We start from the raw sequence: 22,535 nt of genomic DNA, 5'->3' as shown, positions 1-22,535 counted from the left end.
GTTAGTGCCTAGCAGCCAAAGATTGCTGTGGTAACGGGTTCAGGTCTACTATGAAGCTGGGGGCTCAGTCTAGGTAATGAGGGCTCTACACTCATTCTACAGCTGGCTGAGAGCAGAATTTGGCAACCTGCGAGCTGTCAATGGAGCCCTCTCCTCCTAGGGTCCATCCTCGGGCTGTTACTATTAAAACTGAATTCCAATATGGAGTACACCAGAGCTCAGGCAATCCATAAGAGTCGTCAGTAGCACTGCCAAAATGACTCCCTCGCTGGCCCATGAAAGCCAAGAATTTTGTGGTATACCATTTTAGGAATAGTATTGGGATGCTGGGGGGTTTGGTATATTTCTAAATTCAGTTTTTAGTGTGGTAGAAGTTCATCATTTGCATACATATATGCAAATACCAGAATTTTGTGTATTACTTCTACAGCCTGTTGTTTTATTGTTTATCATTGTCAATAGATTTTTTTTACTGGAATCTTTGGGATTTCACTTGCAAATAATGAAAGCTGTCCTTTCCCTCCCAAATTACATAGTTAACATATCCTTTTCTTGTCTACACTTGCCAAGCTAGTAAAAATCTTAACACTCATTATTTCCTATATATTTTTTCAGCACAAGATATACAACTGAGATTATAAGAGGTAAAGGTGGTTCTTTTTTTGTGGGAGCATGTGGTGAGGAAGAAGGGAAAAATGTAAAACTGTGACACCAGCCTGGTGAAGCACGAAGAGAGTAGACATGAGTAAGTGAGCACGAGAGCTTGTGCAGAAAGCTGGAGAAGATGGGGAACCGGTTAAAACATGCAGTGAAGAATACAGGGATACGAGCAAGAGAGAAAAATAATATCCCAAACACATTTCTAAGAAATGGGTCATACAACTTTTTTTGCTTGATAATCAAGCTAGAACTGAGAATCAGTCATGGCTCAGCTCTGACTTATAGTAGTGTCGGAGATTAAACCTGGAACGTCATAGCCTCAGAGGATGATCTTTTCATTGCATAATTTGTATTTTCCCTTGTACTCTATAGATGTATTTGCCTCTTAAATATTTGGAGCATGGAAATTGGAACCTACTATTATGTATATTGGTGCTATCCTGAATATCTCTGGCTAATTAAGCTACAAAAAAAAAAGTGACTATTCTCTCTTTCGACAATTTAAGAATATTCAAGATAGAATGATGGGAATACATAGTATATTATTTTCTTTAGCCCTGTGTCTTTTTGTTGGTGGTGGTGCTATCGCTGGGGTTTCACTGTTACAGACCAACTTCTTTAAATGTTCCAGAGAGAAAGAAACCATAGCACCAAAGCTTCTTCCAGAACACTGGGGGCTAGGCTCAAAGCCAGATCATGTGTATGACAGAGTAAGTAAACAATCCGTGTGAGCTGTCTTGCTGGCCTAGTTTCATGTCATTTATTTTTTAAACATTTTATCAATTTATTTATTTCTTAGGTAGAGACAGAGAGAAATCAAGAAGGAAGAGGAAGATAGGGAGAGAGAAAGAGAGACAACTGTAGAACTGCTTCACCACCTGTGAAGCTTCCCTCCTGCAGGCGAGGACCAGAAACTGGAACTAGGGTCCATGCACATTGTAACATGTGCGCTCTATTGGGTGCTACCACCCCTCCACCTTTGTGTCCTTTATATCTGAAATAAATTTAAACACAGAACAACTGTTTCATAGCTAGGTAGAGCATCACTGGGTTAAGTGTACACACTACCAGGTACAAGGACCTGGGTTCAAGCCTCAGGTCTCCTCCTGCAGGGGGAAGCTTTGTGAGAGTCTGCAGGTGTCTCTCTATCTCTCTCCCTCTCTATGTGCCCCTCCCATCTCAATTTCTCCCTGTCCTATCAAATAAACGGAAAAATGGCCACTGGGAGCAGTGGATTTGTGGGCAGGTACCAAGCTCCAGCAATAACGGTTACCTGGTACTAAAAACATACAAACAAAAAAACAAACAAAAACCCACGGACTTAGTGATCTGAGATAATGTAGACATCTTGAGACCAAAGGAAAGAAAGCTGTATGCTGAAGATGGCTTGGGAAAGTTACAGAAGCAGTCAGGGAATGTGATTTTTGTGGTTGTTAGATTATGGAAAACATAACTCGGGGGTCTTGCTACGTGAGAAATTCCAACTTCTTGTCTAGAGAAAGCTTTTCTTTTTTAAAATACTTCATTTAATTTATTATTATTAATTATCTTTACTTATTGGATAGAGACAGCCATAAATTGAGATAGTAGGGGGAAATAGGGAGAGAGAGAGAGAGAGAGAGAGAGAGAGAGAGAAAGAGAGAGAGAGAGGAGAGAAACCTGCAGCACTGCTTCACCACTCGCAAAGCTTTCCCCTGTACGTGGGGACCAGGGACTTGAACCCAGGTCCTTGTGCACTGTAACCTGTGCGCTCAACTGGGCGTGCCACCACCCAGTTCCGAAAACTTTTCTAATGAAAATTTTGTCACGTGCAATCAAACACAATTGGGAAAGAAGGTCCTTCATTTCGAAAATTCCCAAGAGTTCAAAATGATCTCTCTTCATTTAATGTGGTAACTGTATTTCCCAGGAGACTTTCATTCACAGATGACCAAAACCAGAAATAAACCATGTTGTGTTTAGAAGCTAATATAAGCAAATAGGGGTGTGACTCTATACCTAATTGGCAAATACCAAATGCTGTCTGAATGCAGCTGCCTGTGAACACAATATTAATTGGCAATATTTTTCAAACACCAGTGATATTCTCAGGTCCTACAGCAAACTTATCGCCGTGACTATCAGTCAGGAAACTGAGATTTACTGCAGGGGTTAAAAATGAAAGCCACAACAAGTCAAATGACAGTAAGTGTTTGGAGTAGAACACTTCTGAAACACATGGAGGAGGGGGCAGAAGAAGGCAGAGGTGGACTTGAGCTCTGGGACCAGGTTGAGTCTGGGCTGAAGGACGCCAATCATCCTAAGAGGCACTCAAAAAGAATGCATGTAGAAAACAAAGAAGTGGGGCAGGTAGGGGTGCATCTGGTTGAGTGCACATGTTACAATGTGCAAGGACCCGAGTTCAACCCCCTGGTCCCCATCTGCGGGGGGAAAGCTTCACCAGTGATGAAGCAGGGCTGTAGATGTCGCTCACTCCCTCTCTATCTCCCCCTACCCTCTCGATTTCTGGCTGTCTCTATCCAATAAGCAAAGATAATTAATAGAAAACCCCTAAAGTTAAAAGGGGGGGCTGAGTGGTGGCGTACCTAGTTGAGTGCACATGTTACAATGCTCAAGGACTCAGGTTCAAGCCCCCAGTCCTCACCTGCAGGGGGAAAACTTCACAAATGGTGAAGCAGGGCTGCAGGTGTCTCTCTCCCTCTCAATCACCACCTTCTCTCTTAATTTCTGGCTATCTATCCAATAAATAAATAAATAAAGATTTAAAAAAATTAAAAAAGAAAAGAAAGAAGACAGTGAATCCAAAAGAAGAGAAAGGGATGTGTCTCCACGCAATAAGAATCCCTGGATCGACCTTCTCGTGGTGCATCCCGTGAGTACCCATTCATTGGGGAAACTGACGATACTTCCTAGCCGACTGAATCCACATGGATCCCAGTCACTTTCAAAGCCAGCAACAAGCAGCTCCTGACAGCTTTCAACCTGACGCTGTTGACTGGCTACGGAAGAAGGGCAAACGCCAGAAGAAGAAGAATCCCTAAGGGGTGAGCAACTGGCTGGGAGCTCGAAAAGACTGCACTGAAATTCCTGGACCCCAAACCGCAGCAGACGTGGACAAACACCCTCTCAAAGAAAAATAATCATAATAAAAGAGACGCTCAAGACAAAAGAATTTTGCAGCGAATCATTCATTACAATGACCCTTTTCAGATTGGAGTTATCAGAAGAAATCTCATAGAAAAAGGAAGAGATCTCAAAGGCTTCTATGCTTGGACAGACCAGTGAGCTCTCCACTTCTAAGCATCAGAATCAAAAGTAATGAGTGTGAAGGACCCCTAAGTTAGTGGGATGGCTATTTCATAATTGGATTTGGGAGAACTCACACCTTGGAAGTGGTGGTTTGGTTTTCATAGACTACGTTTCTCATACTAAAAATAAGGCACATTTTTGATTTACAGAACAAGGTCCCTGCAAAACCTCATTATCTGCAGCTCCTTGACTACTTGACTTCTTCCCAACCTCTATTACCTGCCCACAATAACTGTTCTAAGGCTAACACTTAGTATACAACTTTTTAAAAGTCAGACTTTGGGCACGTGTGACCATGTGGCAGTGTGATTTTTGTGGCCAGTTTCCCAAAGGACTTTCCCTCAAGGTTCCACCTGTGGCAGTTTTAATGATTTTCTATAGGATGTGACATGATCGAAAAGCAGCCTCAACAGAGTAGCCAACTACTTATATATTTTTTTCTCTCACCACACTAGTCTATTTCTTTTACTTTTAGATGGAGGGAGTGGGAAGTATGGAAAGTGCTAATGAGTGGACCGGGTGGTGGCAAGTTATAATGTGCAAAGGCCCAGGTTTGAGCCCCTGGTTCCCACCTGCAGGGGGAGAGCTTTGTAAGTGGTGAAGTAGTGCTGCAGATGTCTGTCTGTCTCTTTCCATCTCTATCTACCCCTTCCCTCTCAATTTATGGCTGTCTTTATCCAACAAATAGAGACAGTAAAAATAATTTTAAAAAGTGCTACTGATTGTCTTCTCTCTACTTTTTGTAGAACCCACTCATGAATTCATATATCTCTGTACTTTGACCCAAACATTTCCATAACATAACCTTTTCTCCTTTCTAGACAAAAGCTTCAAGCCTAACTCTGAAGCTGAACATAGACTAAACTGGTTTTCAGAGGCAGGCTAGGTTCATTATAAACACATAGCCCATTATCATAACTCAAGGGAGACTATGTCAGGTAAATTGTATCATTTCTTTTCTTGAGATCAATACTCCATAAGAGAGTCTTTTCTCAGAGGCCAGTAGAGTGCACCAGTTACCACATATAGACCTCAGTACCTATCCGCCGGGTGGGAGCTTCACAAACTGTGAAGCAGTGCTTCCGTCGTCATGTCTCTTTCGCTCTCCCTCTCTATCACCCTCTCCCCTCTCAATTTCTCTTTGTCCTATCCAGTAAAAGAAAGGAAAAAATAAAAAAGACATTCTTTATTCAAACAAATGATAAGTAAATAATTCAAGAACAGGATGCTACTTATTTGCAGAATATGAAATACAAAGATAAGCGATTTGGGAGGGATTTATGATTCATGAACGTTATATTCAAGTTATTTTTAAATCTAATCACAATGGACTCTTATCACTCTAGAAGATATGTGGTTATTTTTACTGACTTGACAAAAGATCACACATGTTATGGTCAAATCTTACTGCTCCCTCTCTCAAAAACAACACAGTTGGGAAGAGCTTGGGGATTTTCCGATCAGTTGCTTTAGTTTTGGAAATTGAAACACATTGAAACATATCACGCAAAAATAAAATGTATACCCATAGGCTGCTCAATAAAATAAAGATACCTGGAAAAATAAGTCTGTAGCACTTTCTTCTACATGATAAGGCAGGCATATATTTAGAGGAAGAAAATAAATGACTCATTCATTCATTTGTGCTTTCGTTCATTCAAATATGTACATGACTAAGACCACCACCGTTTTTTTCTCTTGTTCCAATTATCACTTTGAATTTTATGCTCCCGTTATGTTATATAATCTACTCTCTGAAACAGGAACCAATATCCTTGTTATGTCTAGTCCCCAAATCAGATAACACTGATGTCTTTCATTACCACATATTTAGCAATTAAAAGATTAGTGAAAACTTAGTCTTAGACAAAAGCTTTTAAGAAGCAATCATAATTTTTTTATTGCCACTAGGGATATTGCTGGGGCTCAGTGTCCGCAGAATGAATCCACTGCTCCTGGTGGCCACACACACCTTTTAATCCTCTCTTTGTTAGGGCAGAGAGAAATGGAGAGGGGAGGGGAAGATGGAGAAAGGCAGAATGACAGTGACACCTGCAATTCCTGCTTCACTGTTTGTGAAGCTTCCTTCATGCAGGTGGGAAGCAGAGGCTCAAACCTGGGTTCTTGCACATGATAACATATGTACATAGGCAGGTACACCACCTGGCCAAAATCATGACATTTCTAAAGAATCTGCATGACACTGTAACTTTGAAGAAGGCATTTGAGGAAAAGAAGAGCATGCTAGTATTTTTTTTTAGGTTTTTTTTTTCTTGTTATTTTTATTTGATAGAGATAGTCAGACATCGAGAGGGAAGGGGGAGAAAAAGAGCTTTCCCCCTGCAGGTGGGGACCAGGGGCTTGAACCCAGGTCCTTGTGCACTGTGATGTGTGCACTCAACCAGGTGCACCACCACCTGGCCCCATGCTAGTATTTATGTCATTTTCAGTCTATTAAAATAGCTATATGAATGGGGCTGGGCAGTGGCACACCTGGTAGAGCTGACATGTTACAGTGCATGAGAACCCAGCTTCCGGTTCCCACATGTAGGAAGGAAACTTTATGAGCTGACAAGCAGTACTGCAGCTATCTTTTTCTCTCCCTCTCTTCCTCACCCCCTTCCTTTCTGATTCCTCTGTCTCTATCCAACAAAAAAGTAAAATATAAAAAAAATTAGAAAATAGCTATGTGTGTGTTTCTAACATGTATGCGTATATATTTATTTTGTGACAAAACTAATTGTACATAGAAAATGTGCATACATGTACAAACATAGTTATAGCTATGTATGATAATTGCTTTGTTTCATTCTTGATTATTGCTAACATCTACAAGAAGTCAAATTTAAATGCAATCTATTAATCTCTTATATCTTTTCCCCGTCATGTCCTCTAGACTTTTACTTGTCTTTAGTATGCCTTGTAACACCATTTTTCCTAAGACAATTTGTTGAGTGAACATGCACCTGTCATTACTATTACCTTAACATTAAGGAAAATAAGAAGAATGTATATTATAATACACTATAACTTCAACTATCGATGTCATGGGCCCCAAATTATGATGAAACATAAAGCCTAAAAAGCAGCTTATTGTATTTAGTTCACACTGATATCATGGCATGCTTAGGAGTAGACTAGAGATTCTCATTCAATCACCAGCGTTGCAATGCATCAGAATGATGCTCTGGTTCTCTCTCCCTCCTCCATTTTTCATAGATAAATAAATGAGTAGTGAAAATAATTATTATATAGCTTTCAAAAATATTACAATGCATGAAGCTACTTATATTGCTTCCTTACCGAAAAGCTAGAGAAGGCCCTAGGTTTTCGGCGTTTTCATGCAGATAAAAAAGTCCTTATATAAAGGAACCCTTATCTAGTGCCAAACAAGGACATTTTAAAACAGAAACCACTATTTAAAAACAACGATAATCAAACATTGTTCTATGAAAACCCAGGCGTGTTTCATTGAAAATGTAATGTACTGGCTTTTATCAGAATCCATGTAAATATCATGGATATTTTTCCTTGATAAGGTTTTGACAGAAAAGTTTACAGTGAAATGTAAGATGACGCAAGAGGCATTTTCATTTGTAGACTTCAAAAATGCAGCTTAGTGAAGCCTACATTTATCTTTAAGCAACAGCAACAACAAAAAGATATATGTCATTTTTCATAAAATTGATTACTGTGAGACTTAGAAAATGGACTGATTTAAGTTTTTTTATTGTTGCCATGGTTTCAGTGCTCTGGGCTGATTTTATTTAGACAGAAAGGGCAAGAAAGAGACAGAAAGGGGAAGAAACCACAGCACCAAAGCTTCCGCTGGTGGGGCAGGGTGGGGTATGCACATGATGAAGCAGGTGTACTATCCAGGTGAGCTCTTAAAAATACAACAATCCTAATTATTATTATCATTTTTAAATAGAAAGAGGCCAATTCCTTGAATTCAGTGGGGGCTGGGGCTTGAACCTGGGACCTGCACATGGCAAAGCAATGCAATATTCAAGTGAGGTATTTCATCAGTCACCAGGTGTGTTGTCTTGCTGTCTCAGGATTTATTCATTTGTTGTTGTTGTTATTATTATTATTATTTTACTAGAGCACTGCTCAGCTCTGGCTTATGGTGGTGATGGGGATTGAACCTGGGAGCTCAGAGCCACAGGTATAAAATTCATTTGCATAACTAGTATGCTGGCTGTCTCTCCAATTCAGGATTTATTTTTGTTTGGAATTCTATGACCTTTCCATTTAAGAAGACTGATGTGTGTTGTGTGTGTGTGTGAGAGAGAGAGAGAGAGAGAGAGAGAGAGAGAGAGAGAGTGTGTGTGCATGTGTGTATTTATGTGTGTGTCACATGACTGCATTAAGAGATATTTAAATCCTTCAGTGGAGGGAACAGCTGACTTGGTTTCTCATTAGGTAATGAGAGACAACTGCACACACACATGCAGCAGGAGTCCCCAGAGGAAGCAGCCTTCACAAGATGCACGGACAGTTATAAGAAGATGAATATCACGCAAGATTTTCAGATCCCTTGAGCCAAACAGATGACAGTATTAGCTTTTATAGGATGCAGCGCACACCTTCTCTAGATGGAAAGAACAACATGTTCTGCTATAGTGTTTTTAAAACAAGGCTGTTAGAAATGAATAGACTGATGATGAGGACTGGGTGAATGGTTGATAAAAGAGGGGGAAGAAAAACGCAGAATATTCAACCTCCTCAACCCAAGATGATGATTCTCTTCCAACTTGTGAAATGTATTCAGTACCCATGGAAATCAACTGAGTTTAGTTTTGTTATAAGTTTCGAATGGGGGGGGGCAAGGTGGAAAACAAAGAAAATAAATACAGTTTTAAGAAGCTTTATCTACTTCCAAGAGGTCTGGGTTAAGTTAGGACAATTATATTTACTAAGTGACCCTCAGCCTGAGGTCAATTGACTATATTTTCTGGAACTTGTCTCCTTTGTTCGATAAGGGAGACTATTTATGTATCACCCATCTTCCTGTTCTGATCAAGCCATAAGAACAGGGAACATTCTGTTTTTGCTTTGTTTTTCTTTACATTACGGATGCCACTTTGCCCCCACATTGCTCCAGCAACCCTTGTAGGTTTGCTCTAGAGGAGTCCTTGGACCACTCTGCTGAGCTAGAGTGTGTTCAGCAAAAATGATAATCAGGAGGTATTCTAATGTTCTTTGCATAGATATGGCCAGAGTTTTAAAAAAATAATAAAATAATGCAAATTTTTCTTGAAGATGTCCACTTTAACATGAATAAAACAAGTTTCACCTTCAAGCCATTGTTTCCAACTTAAATATACGTTGTGGCCACAAAACAGGCTCATTTAATCTTTAGGTAATGAAATCTTCCAGATAGTACGATAACATGCAGTTAAAAAAAATGAGTCTTGGGGCCAGGCAGTGGAGCACCTGGTTAAGCACACATATTATAGTGTGCAAGGACCTGGGTTCAAGCCCCTGGTCCCCACCTGCAGGGCGAAAGCTTCATGACTGCAGGTGTCTATCTTTCTCTCCCTCTCTCTATATTCCCCTCCTCTCTCTATTTCTTCTGTCCTATCCAACAATGATGACAACAACAACAACAATAATAACTACAACAATAAAACAAGGGCAACAAAAGGGAAATGAATAAATAAATATAAAAAATTAAAATAAAATAAAGAGTCTTGAATGCTGCTCTTGTCATCTTGTCTGGATCAGTCAATCTGTCTTAACGCTAATCTGGTCTTAGTAGAGGATAAAAGTTTGTCTTCTTCTTCTAGCGTTTGCCCTTCTTCCGTAGCCAGTCAACAGCGTCAGGTTGAGCCTGATGTAAAGTTTCCAGACCTCCTTTGAATCTGGAGAGGTGGCAGTCGTTGACTATGTGGGTCATAGTCTGTCTGGAGCCGCAGGGGCAGTTCGGGTCGTCTCTGGCTCCCCAGCGATGGAACATAGCGGCGCACCGGCCATGGCCTGTTCGATAGCGATTGAGGAGGGCCCAATCATAACGTGCTAGGTCAAAGCCGGGTTGACGCTTGCAGGGGTCTGTGATGAGGTGTTTGTTCTTTACCTCAGCTGACTGCCAACTCTGTTTCCAAGAGACTGGAACAGAGAAGTTCAGTGTAGGCATAGGGGACCAGATTGGGTGACGAGACGTCAAGCGTTGGACAGGGTGGGCGAAGATATCCGCGTATATTGGCAGGTCCGGTCGAGCGTAGACGTGGGAAATGAACTTAGATGATGCCGCATCCTGACGAATATCTGGCGGGGCGATGTTGCTAAGAACTGGCAGCCATGGAACCAGGGTGGAACGGATGGTTCCAGAAATTATCCTCATGGAGGAATATAATTTGGAATCGACCAAGTGGACATGGGGGCTACGGAACCATACTGGGGCACAGTATTCTGCAGTGGAATAGCATAATGCCAGAGAGGATGATCGTAGTGTGGAAGCGCTCCCGCCCCATGAGGAGCTGGCCAGTCTTGCAATGATGTGATTCCTCGCACCCACCTTTGCTGCAGTTTTTATGAGATGTTTGGGAAATGACAGAGTGCGACCGAGAGTAAAAGTCTGTCAATTCAGTTCTTTACTTAATGCAAGTGCAGGTGGTATAGATTTCCTGGTGAATTGCTCTGGACTTATGGCCAACGTAACTTGAGGAAGAAAGGGCTATCATTTATTTAGCATAGGTGATCAGACACCAGTCGTATAAAACGGCAGTATCCTGGGGCCACCTACATCCTAGCAGATGAAAGCACCATAGTGCTCTACTCCGCAAACTTGCCCCCCAGGCTTCCCAGCCACCTCTCCTCATCTCTGTCCCTTTCTTCCTCAGTCTTCCTTCTTCCTTTCCTCTCTCTTCTGTTTCTTTTCTTCCAATTTCCCTCCTTCCTCTCCCTAAATGTCAGATGTAACAATCATTTTCAGAGGACAAACTCTATAGAAATCGCACTTTCATATATGTTAATGATAAGAAATTGTGAATAATTGTCAAAAAAGTTTTGTTTCCTGACAGATGTTTTTGTTGATTTGTTTTTGCCATCACTGGAGCTTTCAATACTGCAGGAAGACCTTTTCAGACAGAGAGACAGAGGACAAAGAGCTAGAGCACCAAAGCACTAGTGCTGTGGTGGCCGGACTCGAATCTGGGTCTAGAGTTGCCAACCAGGCTCCCTCTCACTTGAGCTATCCTTTGGCTTCACAGCAGTTTGACACATGTGGGGAGATAGGACAGTTTGTTGTTCGCTTTCTTGACATTGAGCTATGGATTGCAAAGCACCCTTAATTGCTAACTGATAGTTTTGAAAATAAGGGCTTTTGTGTATGTTTCCTTCTGCAAGCTTAAATGTGCACATTTCACACTTCTACTCCTCTACAATATAATGGTACGTATTGTTTACTTTCTATAGTCGAATTAATCAATTTTTGAAGTGGCTACATTTCACAATCATTTAAGCAATTAAAGTTGTAATTTTTAACTTCTTCAAACTGAACATAATTCATTGGGTAGAAATCATTTTCTTGTCAAAATGGTAGCAGACATATCTTCCAAAACAAGAAGTAAATACATCATGCTAAAGGACAGGAGAAGCTTAATATAAAATATATGATTATGAATTCCCAGTCTAGAACTGTGAAAAGATAACTTTTTAAAAAATGTCATGATCTGATTCCTCTTCTGGGAACAGTATTTCAATCACTGCATGTCCAAGTTTTGATCTGAATCTCATCAATTCAAAGCTAAGCTCTGTGAGGGTCATAAAATATCACTACATCACGGTAACTTCTGTGGCTCTGTGGCTACAATGATGATCCCCGAACTCCAATCTCTGTTAATACTGAAGTTACTTTATCATGTTTCATTCATGTTATCAATCAAGATATCTACATTTCTCGAGAACTAATTAGGCATAAGAGCTGAGCCAACTTACACTGAGGTTACTGGGACATGAGAGGCCATTATTGCAAGTCTCTAGATTTCAAAGTTGAAACAGATCGCCATGTAGCTTAGACTGCAGTAATTACTTCTTGCTGATCTCTTTTATTTTCTTTGCCTACCATTCAATTTTACACATTAGTGTTTGGGCCGAAAGGATATTTATTCTTTATTGTTTGCTTGGCACCCTTTCTATCTCCTCTTTTTTCAATAAAAACAATTCCTTTTGGGGGTATTGTGCTTTCTCTCATTATCAGGGACTTCATGAAGAGAGGGCTTTAAATCTAAGTTCTCCACTTTAGTCTAAGAGATAATATAAATATAACTGGACTGTCTCTTAGGATTTAGTTTTTAGTGAGATTATTTTTTTCTTTGTTTTTGACAGAGCTAGAGAAAAATTGAGAGAAGGGGGCGATAGGGAGGGATTAAAATAGAGACACCTGAAGCCCTGTTCCTCTGCTCATGATGCTTCCTCCCTTGCAGGTGGGGAGCAAAGGATTGATCCTGGGTCCTTGTGACCAGTAATGTGCATACTCTACCAGGCGCACTACCTCCTGGCCCTAGGATTTACATTTTGGACAAAATCATATGGGATGGAGATCCCAGTGATGCGCCTTTACTCCATGGCCTCAAGCAGGCCACTTACCCTCATTGGGCGCCATTATCAATACAGAGTGTGGGCTGTGAACATTCAATGGAACACTCAGATCAGCAACAGATGTAAGTAGTACAAGCTGTGTGTTCTACAGTCCCCCCCACCATCACCACCCAAACAGGGCAATTCTCAGTTTTGGCTTATGGTGGTTCTAAGGATTGAACTTGGGACCTTTGCTACCTTAAGCATAAAACTTTTTTTTAATCTCTCTTGTTTTATTTTTCTTATATTTGATAGGACAGAGAGAAAGAGAAGAAGAGAGACAGAGAGACACCTACAGCATGCTTCATTGCTTGTGCAGCTCTCTCCCTGTTGGTGGGGACTGGGTGCTTGAACCCAGATCCTTGCACATGGTAATGTGTGGCATTCAGCCAAGTATGTCACTGGCTCTTCCCTTAAAGTCTTTTTTGCGTAACCATTATGCAATCTTCCTGACCCTATCATACAGTTAATTTCGATCACATGCTATTCTGTTAACTCTTTTCCCTTCCTTTATAAGTGCATCTCCAGCAAATGCCTATTTCTCACTCACTTAGAAACAGTTCAATAAAAACTGTTAACAGAATGCACCGATAAACAGACATTGACAGAGTTTCACAGTTGGTGGAGTCCTGAAATATCTCCTGTCTCACACTATGTAGAGCTAGGGTAAGTTTATATATGACTTCACACAGCCAAGAAGACAGCTCAGTGACAAAACACAGGACTAGCAAGTCTTAGGCACCAGGACCAACTACAGTACTGCACATTCCAAAGCTGAATGGTGCTCCGGTCTTTCTCTAACAAATGAAACTTGACATCCAAGAACTATTTATTTCCTGATGCTATGATAAACAGTTCTCCAATTTACATCTTTCTATGCCCTTCACACACACACACACACACACACACACACACACACACACACACACACACACACACACCACACCACACCACACACACACACACACACTCTTAAGTAATTATTTAGGCTCACTGAACCTATCATGTAATGATTAAAGCTATAAAAGGCCAGAATAGATAACATCCTTATAAATTATAGTTTTAATATGTAAGGGAGAAGCACCCCCACTTACAGCCTGAAAGGGGAAAGTGAGCATTTGATAAATGTTGTCAGTCACAGCCGGCACCACTCTCTAACTTCTCTGAGTTAATTTGGCTCAAACAAGGACTAACATTGCTCAATACCCAAAACTACCAGTCGTTTAAGAAAAAGACACAATTATTTGGGGAACTCTCAAAATTGATGAGTAGGCCACTGCTTTTCTAAAATGTCGGTCTCCCAACCCCTTCTCAAGGAAGTGTGAATATTCCCTCCCACTCTAAAACCTAGGGACTTTCACAGGAGGCCCAACTGTCCACAACAGAGTGGGTGCAGATGTGGAGATGAGTTCTCATGCCCATAAATAAGCATGTGCAGGGGCATAGAGTTTGCACAGGGCAAGGGCTGTAAGCATGCAAGTCAACACTGATTGTGCTCCAGAACCAAGTACCAAGTGCCAACATCAGGTGAGGACTTGCACTAAGCAAGAAAAGATGAGAAGCATTTTTTTTTTGCATAATGCCTAATTTAATCCTCACAGTCGCCCATAAGGTGGAAAACAGCAGTGCCTGTACTGTGTAGGTAAACTCAGGTTCAAGAGCATGGAGTTACTTGCAGTGGGTCACACAGCTATAATTGAGTGAAGCTTAGATTCCAGACAATCTAACCCAAAGCCCTTGCTTCAAACATTATGGTATATTGTCACTCCTACTTAGTAACAGTTCTGGGAGAATTAGTGTAAGTAAATATAATGCCAGGTATGAACCTTATATACAAATTCATATACATCACTAAATAGAAGGCATTTCTACAGCTACCACTGGTAGGCAGTCTACGTACTAAGAAGATACAGGCTCAAATGACTTTTTTTTCTGAAAGCACATGGCTACTAATACTTGTCATAAGGCTGTAGTTCAACAAGTTATACATATGTACATACTATTTACACTTATCTTTATATGAACACATATCCATTACTGTATTAATGCTGTATGTTCTGTACCCAGAAGCAGCAGCTATGATCTAGATGCAGGTTTAGTCACAAGCATGCTAGTTGTAATGTACAAGCAACTTGTAGAAGCAGGTCTTCACAGGTCAACTACAAAGTGTTTCAAATGCAGGCCATTTAACAGCAAATTATGCTTTTCCTACTGAGTTGCTGAAATTAATTTTAATCTGCTCACCTGACTTCCTGATATTTGAAAAAATTAGTTTGATAACACATTGATCTGAAAACAATTCACAAATAAAATAACTGTAGAACATAAACCTTTAAAATTACTTTGCTTGTTCATTAATAAATATAAAAGATAAAGAGTGTATTTGTTCTAGCTAGTTAAACAAGCTTTATATAAATATATTCTTATGTTTCTATTTGCTGTCATAATTTTGCAGAGTGGGTCCCAATGGTGGAATTTAAATTCAATCTTTATATTAAAAAATATGTTCCAGTGGACTGCTGTATGCATGCCAACACTAAAGTGTAAAGTGTTTTAAGATATTCTTATGTTCTGTTACCTTTCTCTTGATTTACATCTAACTTTCAATTAGCCCTATCAGTGGTGATGGAATATTGGCATAGACTTCTAGGAAGATTAGGCAATGACCCATTTCCAGACTCTTATTTTTCACTCTGTGTTGTTAGGCTATAGAGCACCAAAAGAAAGCGTAAATGTGCAGAGCTCAACTAAGACACTTATCTTACCCACTTTTTTGGGGGTGAATTCAGCTACCTATACTTGTAAGTTTCATGATTTATTTCCCTCCTTATATCTTTCCTTTTTAATTGATGGCATGTTTAGAAAATTGCACTAATTTGTTACCTTGATCACAGTTGGGCTGGAAATGGCACGGAGAACACTGAGAGACAAGTGGTGGGAAGTGGCTCTAGGACAGTAAAATGACTTGTGGGCAAACATCTGCTTAAGAAAAAACATCTACCCTCCACTCCCACTCCCCCCATACCTTTTGCTTGATGATCATCTCGTTGATATCTTCAAGATCACCCACCATCACCCTCTGTGATTTTAAGACGTGTTCAAGTAGAGACAGCCACTCGGTAAGTTCTGCCCAAGCCCGGTTGAAATCTGCCAGAGCAGGTACCTCCAACAGCAGGGAAGATGGCATTTCTAGTTTGGAGATGGCAGTTTCCTTGGCAACCACAGGTTGTGTCAGCAGAGTAACAGTCTTAGTAGGAGCTAAACATTTTTTTTTTTTTTGGCAAAAGAGAAAAAAAGACAAGAAAAAAAAAAGAAAAATTAGAAACACAAGCAAAGGAGGCAATTTCAGCAATCCCAAATTAACTTGAACCAAAGGGCAGCAATGGGAGCCAAAGGCTTATTTATGACCCACTGGGTTTTATTTTCTCCCGATAGAGATTCCTTTATTTTTTTCTAGCCAATTAAAAAAATGATTAATAGTAGGTTACAAGATTGTAAGATTACAGAGTATAGTTCCAAACTGCAGCTACCACTACAATCCTGTGTTCCCACCATCCTCCTAATGATAAACACCATAGTTCTCACAAAGTCTCAGGGACGATTTGTTTACTTTTTGCCTTTTTCTCCTTCTTCCCCTTCGTCTTCTCCTTCTTCGCGAGTCCATATGTTTCGGTTTCGATTCTTGAGATTCTCTTTTTTTAAATTAAAAAAATATTTATTTATGCCCTTTTGTTGCCCCTGTTGTTTTATTGTTGTAGTTATTATTGTTGTTGTTACTGATGCTGTTGTTGGATAGGAGAAATGGAGAGAGGAAGGGAAGACAGAGAGGGAGAGAGAAAGACAGACACCTGTAAACCTGCTTCACCGCCTGTTAAGCAATTCCCCTGCAGGTGGGGAGCCAGGGGCTCGAACTGGGGGCTCGAACCGGGATCGTTACATCGGTCCCTATGCTTTGCGCCACTTGCGCTTAACCTGCTGCGCTACCACCTGACTTCCTCACAAGATTCTTTATAGAGCCAAGTGTGATAAGAAAAGTTCAAAGACAGGGCAGGGGTAGATAGCAGGCTACGCAAAGAGACTCTCATGCCTGAGGCTCCAAAGTCCCAGGTTCAATGCCCTATACCACCATAAAAAAAGAAAAACCCAAAGACACACTCTTTGTAGAGACATTTAGCAGCCCTTCAAAGTAAATTTGCTTCCTCTCTCTCAAAGAATTGATCTTGCAGCCAGTAAGCCAGTCATGTGCAGTGGGTAGACTGCCAGGTTTGCAGAAATCCTAAGTTTGCAGGTGTCAGAGTGATAGTCTGGCTTCTTCTTGCTCATTTTCAGAGACAAGACTTCACATTTTCAAGTCCTGTGCTCTAGTACTATGCTACCCAGGCCTGACGGTTTTACCTGTTTGCATGCCTAGACGATTTAATTTAACTAGCCCTTAGTGAAATCACATGTAGCTTGTGGAAATAGTAGAGAACACAAAGTATTCAGGCCTTTCTAGCTCAGTGCTGTGGTTTTATTTCCTCTCACTTAAGGAGTAAGTAGCAAGTGGAAAGACTGGGTAAGATCTAATTTCTGACTTACAATTTCCTTGAATAGGAAGTAAACTACTTTGGAGGATAACCCTGGGGAAATAAAAGCCAATGAAATGTTCTTTTCTGTGCTCTGTGCTTAACGTTGGGAGAAGTTGATCATATTCTTCACCTTTGCATTCAGGCTGACCAGAAAGACGTCCACAGTGAAGAAAATCCAAGTATTATTATTATTTTGAAAATGATAACTAGTAATATGTCTTTACCCATTATTTTAAGGTCATTAAAATATCCCACTATAGAAGAACTGTGAAGTGGCTCACTTGCTAGAACACATTCATTCCCATAGCTAGAACCTGGGTTTGAGACCTCAGCACCAAATGGGGTGCTGTGGTGTCTCTCTATTTTCCCCCTCTCTATCTCTCATCCTTTAACTAGAGGAAAAGAAAAAGTGGTCACTGGGAATGGTGGAGTTGTGCAGGCACTGAGCCCCAGTCACAAAACTGGTGACAAAAAAAAAACCCAAAAAACAAATGAAATAAAAATAATATCACTGGTTGATGTAGGGTAAGTCACTGTTTAGATGAAAAGTCTCTTACTAGAAGTACTTGGGGCAAAGTCTTCCTCTTTGCTTTAGGAAGACTGTGAACTAGGTCAAGCCATTGCCCCTTAGCCAGCTTTGTCTCTCTCTTCAGGAAAAGAGGGGTGATGTGGCAGTTGTATAGATTTCACAACCAATACAAGGATGTGCACCAAACAGTGCTAGAAAAAGAGCACACTTCTACGTCATCAGGACTGTCAACTATCACAATTTATAAACGCCTGGTGAATCAGAAGTTGTGATGAGGGGGTCTGGTAGTGACACACTGGGTTGGAAACACATGTTGTCATGCCCAAGGACCTAGGTTCAACCCCCTGATCCCCACCTGCAGGGGGAAGCTTCAGGAGTAGCATAATCGGGCTGTGTGTGGAGGGTCTCTTCACCTCCACTCTCAATTTATCTCTGTCCTATAAACTAAATTATAAAGGGAAAAAATAGCCACCAGGAGCAGTGGATTTATGTGCAGGCACCAAGGCCCAGTGATAACACTAGCGGCAAAAGAACAACTTGTGATGACTAAGTATGGGGAGAACTCAAAGATAAAGGGTAGAAATACAGGTAAGATTCCGAGGGACACTCAGTCAGAGGTCAGTGTATCCATATTTGCTGAAGGGGCTGAATTTGCTTCCAGGACCTGCCAGCAAATGCCAACCAGGAATTAATTAGACTACCGGTGGTAGGTAGGAAGGGATGGCTAATCTAGTTTGCTGACGATCTCTCTTGAGCCCTGCATAGCAGAAAGGGCAATACTGGACGACGGAGCTCAGAAAACAAGATTTATGGAAAGCAGGAGCCAGGACATGGCTCACCCAGTAAAGTGCAGACTTTTTCACAAACACAAAGTTCTGGGGTTGAGTCTCTGAGCAAAACACGGGTGCAACAGCCAAAGGGGAAGCTTGATGAGCTGTGAAGCAGTGATAACGGTGTGTCCTCTCCTTGTCTCTGTCTCTCTCCTCTGTCCACCTTCTACCTGAAATTAAAAATGAGGTCCCCCAAGGGACGGGTGATAGCGCAGTGGATTAAGTGCACATGGTGTGAAGCCTAAGGACGGGCGTAAGGATCCTGGTTCGATCCCCCAGCTCACCACCTGCACGGGAGTCAATTCACAGATGGTGAAGCAGGTCTGCAGGTGTCTATCTTTCTCTCCCCCCCCCATCTTCCCCTCTTCTCTCCATTTCTCTCTGTCCTATCCAACAACAACAATAAGAATAACTCCAACAAGAAAACAACAAGGGCAACAAAAGGGAATAAATAAATATTAAACAATTAAAAAAAGATTTTCCTGTAGACTCCTGTGTGCATATATTTGTTCTTATTTACCAAGTAAAGTGGTTTAAAGATGTTGTGTTCTGAGGATGTTTGTTTCATTAATGCATATCATTTTGACTTGGACTGCATTCTTGGGACTCATTCATTTTTTATCTCAAAAGGGGAACTTGAGATTGTTTCTTTGCTACAGTAGTAACATGTCACTAGCAACATACACCAGTTGCCTCACTAGCACTGGTGTGGTGGATAATGGGGCATTTCCAGTGGTGGCGTCTATTCTAAGCAAAGGAATATTGACTCTTAAGGGACAGTTAGAGAAGCCAGGGGGAATCTTGGGTTGACTCCTTAACTTGACAGTTGGGGACAGCATTTTAAAAAATACTTTATTTATTTATTCATGAAGAAGATAGAAGGACAGAGAGAGAGAGAGAGATTAGAGAGAACACCAAGTTTCACTCTGGTACATGTGCTGCCAGAGATCAAACTCAAGAACCTCATGCTTGAGAGCCCAGTGCTTTATCCACTGCACCGCATCCTGGACCACTAGGGACAACATTTGCTGAAAGCTGCCACAACCCATAATTGTGATGGGTGAGGAGTTAGGGCATATCACCTGCCATATGAAGTGCTGGCAGGAGTGTTTGGGTTCTTCTCCATATGGAGAATGGGGTGGGACAGCCCCTTCAGCCTGTGGGATTCAGTTTCCTTTCCTTGGTGTTCATTTAATAACCTTTTTAGGTATATATAGAGACAGAGAGTGAAAGAGACCACAGCACCGGAACTTCCTCCAATGTGTATGTGTATGTGGGGGGGCAGCATCAAACCTGGGGCACATTATCCAAGTGAGCTATTTTACTGACCCTCATTTAATCATTTAGTGCCTCTTCAGTCTGACCTAATTGCTCTGAAAGTTAGCCCCTGCCTTGGGCCACTGTACAGGGTTGCAAGGAGTTGACCCTGGAAATGATTTCTCCAGTGCTCTTTCAAACTTCCCTGAAAATTGAGGTCATTCTTTTCTAGTTTACAAAAGAAGGCATCCCTTCTGTGCATGGTGTCATGAACATGAATGTCAGTAGTCTTTATACTGTCACATTATTTACTGTCCCTCCAGCAACAGATATTAGGGTCTTTCCTGCTTTATCAGTTAAGTCAGGACCACAAGGATTGCAATGTATATAACTAAGCCACCAAGAAAACCACACACATCACATGTATGCATGTGTACACATGTATGCATGCCTGTACACACATGGTCTGCATAGTCCAAATACTGATAGTGGTAGCATAATATACTTTTCTCCTGCAGTCATTAAAAATGACAGCTCTGGGGGCCAGGCAGTAACGTACCGGGTTAAGCACAGATAGTACAAAGCACACGGATCCTAGTTCCACCCCCAGGTCCATACCTACAGGGGGGTTGCTTCACAGGCAGTGAAGCAGTGGTGCAGGTGTCTATTTTTCTCTTCCCTTCTCTGTCTTCCCCATCTCTCTCAATTTCTCTCTGTCTTATTCAACAACAAAAGCAACAACAACACCAAAAATGGAAAACAGACAGCCTCCAGGAGCAGTGGATTCATAGTGTAATCATCCAGTCCCAGCAATAACACTGGAGACAAAAACAAACAAACAAACAATCAAAAACTCTACTCAAAATTGTGCTTGTCTTTTTCATAGTGGCTTGAGAGCCACTGAGAGGAACTGAGTTTGGTACATCTGAATAGTAGTAGCATGAAGAACAGTAGGTGTGATATACTATGGCAAACCACAACGTTGCTCTGAGAATTTTGTTAATTAAAAGGTGCTGGCTCGAGGAGTGAACTATCATTTTTTCAGAAGTGTTTGAACATTTCTCTAGTCTAAAGGTTTAATTGGCTTCAGAGGTTCATGATTAGTGAGACTAACAGCTTTACTCAGAGCTCTAAAGAAGCTACTAAATCTTTTAAAAACACACACACAATGTGTTTGGCATGCTTCCTTTGAAGTGTCCACACGTGGTTTTTCTATAATTTACAGGTCTCTTTTGGTTGATAAGAAAGCAAGAAACACACATTCTATTTCTGGCTTTGCTGTATGACTGTGGATAACTTTGTTTTCCTTCTTAGTATATTAGAAAAGTCAGTCAACTAATGAAATGTTAATTATTGGAAGCGTTCTAAAAAAAAAGAGAAAAGAAATCTAAAAATGGGGCTGGGGAGATAGCATAATAATTTATGCAAAAAGACTTTCCTGCCTAAGGCTCTGAGATACTAGGTCCAATCCTCAGCAACACCATAAGCCAGAGCTGAGCAGTGCTTTGGAGTCTCTCTCTCTCTCTCTCTCCCTTATTTTTCTCATTAATTAAATAAAATATTTGTAAACATCTAAAAATGTTCAGTTCTGTGTATGTGATCAGTTTGTACTATTGTTTAATATTGTGAATTCCAAGAAGAGTTGTTGGGCTTTTTCCAAATTGACCCTAGGTAAAATATTTCTTTTTTCCATGTAAGCAACATTTTTCCTTTTTGAATATTTGAAAGGATAGCATGTGGCTTAATGAAATATGTAAGAGTTAGAGAGTACTTGCTAACAAAATTAGAAATCATTTATAGGCTCAAAAAGAAAAATCCATTGTGTATAGGTGAGAAAGAACCTCGTTTCTTTTCTTCAAATATTTGTAGTCTGTAGGTACACACAGAATCAGAATATTAGAAACAAATACTATATATTCACACATAGTTATTTTTGTCTATGTTCTCTCTCTTCGTTCTACAGAGAAAACAAACATATGATTCAGTTATCATCAGTGATTCACATTTTAGCACAAAAAAAGGCATTTGCTATAAAGGGCAATGCCTGGAAAATTGAAACTCAAATATCAGTGGCAGCCAACTTATTTCTAAATTTCAGGGGGAAAATTCTGTTACGTGCGGAAGACATAGATAGTCCAAGTTCAATGCTGTTACATTATCACAGTTCAATTCATTTCTTCCTGTCAGGAAAGATATAACCCAAGGAAACGGCCATTGCTGTCTGGAAGAAAGGGATGATTACCACCACCATCTTCACTACGACACTTACTCAAGACTTCCTATTTGACAGGCAGGCTCGGTCACTTATAAGCTTCATCCTCGTGAAGTCCTTTTCAGTGAAGACATTATTCCCATGCGAACAAAATTAAAGCAACTTGCTCAGGTCTCAAGTCAATTATCGACAGTGCTAAAACAGCATTATTAACCACTTCCTGGACTGCTAAGAATGAGCTGATTATCAGCTACTTTGCCTGTATGTCCTACCCTATACACAAGATGAATCACTCAAACAGCTTTCATTCAGGAGCTATGGTTTACAATATATGGCAGCCAGAAAAATCCATAGAATATCCATTCTGACTCTGGAGAGATCTCTTTGAACTAACTATGCAAATTTGAACTGCGTAATTAAATGCATCTGCTTTCCTTCGACAAGTTAACTATTATTCTTGAGAAACCTCTTCAACTTGGCTTCATGCAAACATGTAGGAGACAGAAATGATTCTTGCTTTTTCCTTCTTTAGTTTGCATCTTGAACACAGTGTTCTAAAGCTCACATCATGTGCTGATCTTCCACAC

The 22,535-nt window shown here is 40.6% G+C and overlaps 1 protein-coding gene across 7 annotated transcripts in view; it reads right to left on the bottom strand.

The window, feature by feature from the left end:
* DMD (dystrophin) overlaps positions 1 to 22,535 on the bottom strand; it is a 2,449,111-nt gene that overhangs the window by 744,918 nt on the left and 1,681,658 nt on the right. For all 7 annotated transcript variants that reach the window (XM_060182733.1, XM_060182732.1, XM_060182735.1 and 4 more), the window contains one exon: positions 15,578 to 15,810. In XM_060182733.1, coding sequence (XP_060038716.1) covers positions 15,578 to 15,810 — 233 coding nt within the window. The remainder of the gene's footprint in view (positions 1 to 15,577; positions 15,811 to 22,535) is intronic.

This window comes from Erinaceus europaeus, chromosome X (genome assembly GCF_950295315.1).
Source record: "Erinaceus europaeus chromosome X, mEriEur2.1, whole genome shotgun sequence".
NCBI lineage: Eukaryota > Metazoa > Chordata > Mammalia > Eulipotyphla > Erinaceidae > Erinaceus > Erinaceus europaeus.
The sequence above is the reverse complement of the archived record's forward strand: the minus strand, read 5'-3'. Positions and strand labels throughout refer to the sequence as shown.